Source organism: Sinocyclocheilus rhinocerous, unplaced genomic scaffold, assembly GCF_001515625.1.
Source record: "Sinocyclocheilus rhinocerous isolate Xijiao unplaced genomic scaffold, SAMN03320098_v1.1 scaffold835, whole genome shotgun sequence".
NCBI classification, from domain to species: Eukaryota; Metazoa; Chordata; class Actinopteri; order Cypriniformes; family Cyprinidae; genus Sinocyclocheilus; species Sinocyclocheilus rhinocerous.
In genome coordinates, this window is record NW_015647431.1 from 940,784 (window position 1) to 948,730 (window position 7,947).

Below are 7,947 nucleotides of genomic sequence, written 5' to 3' on the forward strand. Positions count from 1 at the left end.
GTATATTTATATATATACAAAAGCATTTGAATATATCTAACCAATCTAAATAACAATAGATTTCAGTGCAATTTCAACAAATACGAGCGGTGGTTGCCACCTTTATTATTTCAAAGGGACTCTGTATAATTTCCTTCGTTTTCTTGAGTTGTGTATTCATCAGAGCAGACCTTTGAAACACTGAATGATCACATTAGTTCATCAGCAAGACTGTGAAAAGGGGATCTGCTTTGAACACATCTAATAATCAAAAATATAGCAGTTCCCTGTACGAATGAATAAATACACAAATATGCCGAACATAAATAAATAAATAAATAGGATAGAGTTAAACGATGAGGTAATCCATCAATGGCTATTTTTCGTCATTCATTGGGGGGGGGTGTATCTAAGTAGAGTTGAACCCCAGAAAAGTAGTTCATCTGGATTACCTGTTATTTGCATACTTCACATTCACCAGTACAGTGAAAAGAAACATGAGTTGTGAAAATAAAACGGTACTAATCATGAGCACACGCGTTTGAGCCAAAGCGATGTTCCTTGGTCCCCAAAAGTCAGTTTCTTTTTTTTTTCTAGAAGTAGTCCATCAGTGCGCCGCGGAAAATTTCAACCTCTTCTGTTTTTGTCTTTGGTTGCAAAACCATACTCGCACCACGTTCTTTTTGAGGTCCAATTTCTCAGCTATAGCTGCGATTTTCTCCGACGACGGCCGGGGCTGGACTGAGAAATACGCCTCCAGAGATCGTTTCTCCGGGGCCGCTATGGAGGTCCGCTTGCGCTTCTTCTCGCTGCCGTTGAAAATGTCGGGTTTGCTCATTTTCTCGCGCTGGGCGCCCTCGGCCTCCTCCAGCCACGCCTGGAGGATGGGTTTGAGCGCGATCATGTTGTTGTGAGACAGAGTTAGAGACTCGAAGCGACAAATGGTACTTTGGCTCAGGCAGCCCACGCCTGGGATCTTCAGGTTGGCCAGCGCGCCCCCCACGTCCGCCTGAGTCACCCCGAGTTTGATCCGCCGCTGTTTGAAGCGCTCCGCGAACGCCTCCAACTCCCTCGGGTCCGTGTCCGAGTCGTTAATGGAGAGCAGTCCGTTGTTGGCGAGTCCCGGCGCGCCCTGGTGCGCACCGCCGTGGTGGCCCGGTAAGAGGCCGTGGTGAGTGAGCGGCGAGTTCATGTTCATAGCAGCCTGGTGGGACAGGTGGGTGAGCCCGTGCATGTGGGAGTGCAGGTGGGCCGACGTGGAGATCAAGCCCCCGCCGCCGCCGCCGCCTCCGCCGGCCCCCTCGTGCGCGCTGGGCATCAGCGCGAGCGACGGCGAGCTGATGTGCTCCATGAGGTCGGGCGGCTCCAGGTTCTGGTGGTGGTGGTGATGGTGGTGGTGGTGGTGGGCGAGTGGCACGGTGGAGCCAGACGAGCATGGCACGGTGTTCATCGTGTGGTACGTGGCGTCGGGCTTGTACGGGTGACTCTTACCCTGGGACACCGCGATGTCCACGGCCGCCAGAGCTTCGGCGCGGGCCAGGAGCGTCTCATCCAGACTGGCGAAGATGTTGCTTTGTAGCTGGAGTCGGAGAGACGGGGAGAAAGAGAAAGGGGAGATGTCAGCTGGGGAATAGTGTCAACACATAACACAGAGAAGATTCCTTTTAAGAGGCTTCCAGTCATAAAAATGAATACAAAAAAGGGTGAAGCCTGAGCCTTCAGTGAGCATGCCTTCAGAAAAGATCACAGGCGTGCAGATGATTGCTGTGGAATACATGAAAAAAACATTAAGGCAGTATTTGCGCCTCCAGCGCTCCTCCTCGCGCGCGCAGGAGAACGCGGGAGGAGAAAAGCAGAAGTTTTGGAGCTCGTTTACCTGTGGAGTCTGCAGGCAGGCTCTCCTGATCGCCTCCGAGCTCGAGTGCAGAGTTGTGTACTTGTGCTCTGGTAAGCTGGGATGCATGGCGAAATGGTGCTGTTTGCTGTTCATGGACATCATGTTTGCGCGGGATCCGGCTCAGATAAAGTGCACGAAAAGAGGACAAAAAACAAAGCGAGAGTCCAGCTCCTCCCGCCTCCTTTTCTGGCGTCTCGCAACAGTCAGGCGGATGCGGTAGCGCTCGGCTTCTGATGGAACAGAGGAGATACCCGCAGTGTGTGTGTGTGTGTGTGTGTATGTGTGTGTGTGTCTCTGTTTGGCTGTGCTGTGTGTGGATGAGGAGCGGTCTTACACCTGAGTCCCTCACATCTCGTCCGACAGCCTCGCCTATTCTCGCGAGACGAGCGCGATTGACTCTCTTCTCCTCCTCTCCTCTCATCTCATCTCGTCGCGCCTCTACGCGTCTCGTGTCCTCCTCGAACTGTAAATCGGCCTAACGACGGTGAGGGGGGCTTTCTTCCATACCTGTGGATTCTGCGCGCCTGCGCGCTGCCGCAACTAACTTAGAATGTTGTGGCGTTAAACAGTGTGACAGTGTAACCGCTAACATTTGATATGCAAATGAGCGCTGTTTAAATATCTGACTTGTAGAATTTTATAAATAAATGTTGTAAAGCACATTACATAAAAAATGTCCAAAACAATCAGACACTTTTTGTTTACTTAAACTAATTGTTTAAGATAATTGGTACAATTTTTTTTTAATATATATATAATTTTTAAATATTAAAATGTTTACAATAAGCATATTTGTTCTTATGATATGGATAATTAAAATGAATTAAAATCGATACATGAAAATATATTAAACAGGGAAATCATTTAATCAATTTTAATCGTTTGCATAGATAACAAAGCATCAATAAATTGTAAATGTTATTCATTTCGTATTTGTTTATTTCAGTTTCAGAAGAATTTGCAAGCCTGGATATTTATATTTTATGTTTATATAAAATAAAATAAATGGAAAGAAAACGAATAAAAATATTACATAAATGCATAGCTTAACTAAAATCGTTTTCGACATTTCATAGGCTATGCACATTACAAATCACGTAAATATTACATTTCTAGACATCAAAATATAATTTGTGCGTATTTATATCAGTTTCAGAAGCGTAATTTGTATTTGAATATTTACATTTCGCTCATGTTAACTCAAGGCATGGTGGCATTGCCTTGATTGATTACGCAACTTTAACTTTCATGTATATTTCACTAAACTCTAATCAGGCATGAATTTTTAATCGCCTAACGCTTCTAGTTGGAGCTAATGAAGTGTTAATTCACTAGCATTAATTAATTCTCTAAAAGACTGTGGAGGTGGATATTAAATAGATTTGTTTAGTATTCTGGTGATGACACAGGAATAATTCACGATTAAACACAGAAAGACATGTTTTTGCATGCACTATTATTAAAATCATGACAATTACAGTGTTTGTCATAACAATAAACCATGAAACTACTTGCAGATGTGAAAAAATGAAACCATTAATTGTAGACAAACAACATGTTTGTTTTATTTAGTCAACATCCAGGTACAAAAACATTTACAGAAATATTTGAAAAATAGAAAATGGCTTAATATTTTCAACCAAATGCACAAATATCATTTATTCTTTCCACAGTTGAAATTCCATAGCAAAAAAAAAATGTTTCATTTCAAGAGAAAAGCGTAATGTTAACACCTTCTCCCGTCAGGATACTGAAATGGTTTTTATAACATATAGTAACATCATCCAGCACACACTGCCGTCATAATAATGAACAGTGAGGCAAATTCTTAATAAAAAGCCCTGAGGGAAAAGAAAGGCTGTTAAATCTCGTTGAACTCCTAAAAAGTCACTGAGAAGTAAACCCACTGAATCAGATAAAAGTGGAGACCATGCTGGAAAATACTTGAGATGCTTCTGCTTCTACTTTAGTTTTGAGAGTTTCGATGGACTGGAGATGGACAATCCTGGGGGACACTTGCGCTTGGTGGGCTGTGTAGGATTTTCCACCATAACTCCAGCTCTGTCATTGAACTCAACAGCTGAAGCATCCTCCTCTGAAGCCGTAACAGCATCACAATGGGTGGTCTCCTGAGTCAAAGATGCGGTTTGGTGCTCTCTCGCTGTTCCAGGATCAGCAAAGAGGTTGCTACAGAAATCCAGTTCTGGTATTTGGGTGGCATCAAAGTCTGGAGATCGTGATGAAGATGATGATGCCAGAGGAAGGTGAGAGACCTGACTGCTGGAGCTCTCACCTTCAGCCATCATAGAGTCCAGCTCAGAGATCTTGTCCAAGTACGCCGCATCCATAAAAGCTTCACTGTTACCCAAAGGGTCCTTGGACCGCTTGAACTCCTCTCTATTTTCATCCAAACGATGAACTTCCAAACTTTGGTTGACTGAGGATGAGCTGGTTGGACCCTGGCAATCATCAAAACTGGGTCTTCTCAGGTAAGTGAGAGGTCTGAGACCTAACTTTCTGTCACTACAAACCGCAGGACTCTTCAAGCTCAGAGATCTGAGAACTGAGGAGTGTGTAGAAGGAACCATAACATCTTTGAGTCCATCCTTCTGTGGAGTCAAGGTCCCTCCTAGAAAACCTACCCTTTGGCGCACCTCAGATGTTGTCAGGAGGCGCCCGTGGTTGTTGGGGAGCTCTGAACACTTTCGGTCCAGGTCTGTACAAACAGAAGTTTCCTCCATTTCACTCAGGCTCCTTCGCATCAGGGCGATTCTTTCAATCCCTCTGTTTTGAGTCCCTCCAGAGGCAGCGTTTGAACAAACACCTTCTTCAGACTTAGGGCCGTCCCTCTGGTTCTGGGCTTCAAGCTCTTTGATGTATTTATCGCTGCGCTCCAGAGCTCTTTTCAGCTGCGCCACGTCCCGCTCATACTGATGAATTTTAGCCTCAAGAGCTGCGACGGTATACCTGCCAAACCTCAACGTAAAACACAGACAAACATAAATGAGATCAATTTTGTACATCTGAGTTACTAATATTGTGTAAATATACATAAATATAAACTAAATAAATATGAATAATCTATTCGTTGTTGTAATATTTCAATCTAACTCAAAATTCAATTCACAGTACACCTCACCAACATAACATTATGAACACAGTGTGTACTTTTGAGGAGATCTGCTGTCCACTTCGGCTTTCAAGTGCATGTTTTCCTGGATTAGGTCAAAATTTTGGGAACGCAGAGTTTTGTTAGCCTGAGGGAAAGAAGCATGCTGCTTTTAGAAATACTTTTTTTATTTTTAAGCACAGAACACAAATAACTCCATTTCCCATATTTCCAGTGGTCAGTGAAAATCTAGAGAACAGCTGGGAATATATATATTTCTCCTTATATATATATATATATATATATATACAGTGGGTACGGAAAGTATATTATATTATTCATAATATTTTTTTTTTTAAGTATGTGCATCTATTTATCCATTATTAAAGCCACAGATATACATAAAATAGTTTAATAATGGCAAATGAGACATTCAATTTCTCACATTAAATAAACAATAAACACTTCATTTCATATATTTTCTCAGAATGTACTACAAAATATTTGAAAACAAAAAAATGTGCATTATTCACTGACAAGAGACAGTCAATTTAAAAAAAAATGAAACTCTACACCTTCAGTTAAATGAGCACAGTCAATGCATATTATCTTAAAATGGTTAAATTATGGGGTTATATTTCCTTTTTTTGACCAATTTTGTAATTGTATTCAAAAAAGCAATCACATTCATACTTCTTTTAACCTTTCGAGGTCCTGTTTGACCTTTCTGTAGAGGTCATTGGCAGCTCTGAGCTTATTGGCCGATTCCTCCAGAGCGCTCGGGTCGACAGTGCTGGTTTCACTCTGAGGAACCAAGACTGTGCTCGGTTCCACAGCCGTCTTAAGTTGCATCTCAAGGCTCAGTTCTCTTTCAAGAGGGTTTTGATTTCATCCTGTAAGACAGTTGATTCATAAGCTCAGTGAATGAATCTTCCTGGCTTTCATTGCATAGCTAGGACAATTTCCTACATGCACATTGTGTTAAAACATGTGTTAAGTCAAATTTGGAGTTGAGTGGCTTAGTAGTTCAAGTCTGTCAGTTATGAGGAGGCCCAGATGGAATGGCCCAGATTTTTTTCACATATTTTGCACTGATTTTGGAGGGAAGTCTGCAGAATTTCGTGGTATGGATTCAAACATGGTAAAATGGGTATTCCACTCTACATTATACAGGAAATGTCAACACAGGGAAGAAAATTGTGTTCATCAAAGCATTTCATTGGGTGTTTGACTAGAAGTACCTCATATTCTCGTAAAAGCAGCTCCCCTCGAGTCTTTCAGAGGCGTCTCTTCACAGAATGACTCTCACTGGATTCACCGTCAGTTGTGGCTCCTGTGAGCATATACACACACACAAATACACGAAGAGAGACAAAGAGAGATATTTAATCACACTCATCCCACATAAAACTAACAATACATGATGGTGAGGTCGGTTGACATTACCAATTATTTCTCTGCAGGGGTTTTCTGGGGTGATGGCCACTCTACAGGTGGGACACTGACTGCTCTTCTCCAGCCAAACTTTGATGCAGTTGGAGCAGAACACATGGTTGTTGCAACAAATGACCGGCTGACGGACCTTTGAGATGTAGATCAGAGCAAACCAACAGGTAGATGCAATGTCATGACTGTTAATCTTAAATCGCACAGGATCAATAGAAACAAACAGGATAGAAAAAGCTATCTAAATATCAGAAATATAACAAAATCATCATTGCGAACAAATAATCAAATGCCTTTAATTACAATTATTTGTATTATTAAATGTTAATCATTAAATGTTTTTAACATGACATTACAATGCATGCATGTATGTTTATTTATTCCCTTTCTCCTGTTTATCCCTGTAAAGCTGCTTTTGAAACAAACTGTATTGTATAAAGCACTATATATATATATATATATTTATATATATATACCTTAGCATGCCAGTTTTCGCATCCTGCCTATGTAAACAATTTGCCCTGCCCACCTTAAACTCACACCAATCAGATCAGGTGATACATGTCAAGTACTGTGTTTGCAAATGTTTTACATAGTTTGCAGTGACTAAATATTGACACTTCCTACCTTGTCTGACTCATTTTATCTCACATCACTCTCAGGATTTCAGGGATTCAATAACTTCATCAAATGCAACAGTGTAGCCTACAGTGAGAAGCAGATGTTTAAGTAAGTGCTGGCTGGTCTTTCTTGTTATTTTGTGTTTTGGGAGAAAACCATTCCAACAAGCCTCATTGCGTTCTACTGTAGAAAATACTATCGCTGTTTTAAGTTATAGAAAATTTTTTGTCTATAATATACACCTATTATTTAAACAGTATCTTCATTCATGCAAGATAAATGAGCGGTGCACTATATTAGGTATAAATGTAGGCCTGTAATATAAATTCTGCTGTGATCAGATTGTGATCATTCTGTAAATGTGTCCTGAAGGCCATTACCACTTGGTGTTTTCATGATGGGATGTCTGTCCGATTAAAAATAATGTATAGGGTGATCAAATGGCTTAATAGCAATTAAAAACTAACTACATTTTTTTTACTACTCGGAATGCTTTCTGATGTTTTAAAAAATTGCATCTGTCCCTCCTGTTCTTCTGATGTGTCGTGTGTCTTTGTTTCAAGAGTATCATCACAACAGTGTAAACTGTTAGAGGTTTTACTTCATTTTTATTCAATCTCATAATTCATTGGTCATTGCCAGATGATGGCTTTATTATCCCATAATGACAGACCCAGTGGCTGAGCGCTTGTGAGATAACTTCATTAGCATCGAACTGATGCAAAACAATGTTGTACATTGATTGCATCAAGCGGACTATTGGTGCTGCGACTACATTACTGTCATTTGTTGCAGAAATATATTTTAAAATGTAATTTATTCCAGTGATGTAAAGCTGTTTTTTAGCATCATTACTCCAGTCTTCAGTGTCACATGATCCTTCAGAAATCATTCT

At 41.1% G+C, this 7,947-nt stretch overlaps 2 protein-coding genes across 2 annotated transcripts in view; both read right to left on the bottom strand.

Moving 5' to 3' along the window:
- Positions 1–385: 385 nt before the first annotated feature.
- On the bottom strand, positions 386–2,325 carry LOC107709069 (POU domain, class 4, transcription factor 1-like). The gene is made up of 2 exons (XM_016513456.1): positions 1,856–2,325; positions 386–1,558 (listed from the first exon to the last, which is right to left on the bottom strand). The coding sequence occupies exons 1-2, from the start codon at positions 1,976–1,978 to the stop codon at positions 587–589; spliced, it is 1,095 nt and encodes a 364-aa protein (XP_016368942.1). The 5' UTR covers positions 1,979–2,325; the 3' UTR covers positions 386–586.
- Positions 2,326–3,808: 1,483 nt separating this feature from the next.
- The window catches only part of LOC107709049 (RING finger protein 219-like), a 4,540-nt gene continuing 401 nt past the window's right edge, over positions 3,809–7,947 (bottom strand). The window contains 6 exon segments of the mRNA XM_016513441.1: positions 3,809–4,852; positions 5,045–5,133; positions 5,679–5,848; positions 5,851–5,878; positions 6,227–6,318; positions 6,432–6,624. Coding sequence (XP_016368927.1) covers positions 3,838–4,852; positions 5,045–5,133; positions 5,679–5,848; positions 5,851–5,878; positions 6,227–6,318; positions 6,432–6,624 — 1,587 coding nt within the window. The 3' untranslated portion in view covers positions 3,809–3,837.

Coding starts and splice junctions, on each gene's coding strand:
- LOC107709069 (XM_016513456.1), bottom strand. CDS start 1,978: ATGATGTCCATGAACAGCAAACAGCACCATTTCGCCATGCATCCCAGC. Junction 1,559..1,855: donor CCTGCCTGCAGACTCCACAG/GTAAACGAGCTC, acceptor CTCCGACTCCAG/CTACAAAGCAACATCTTCGC.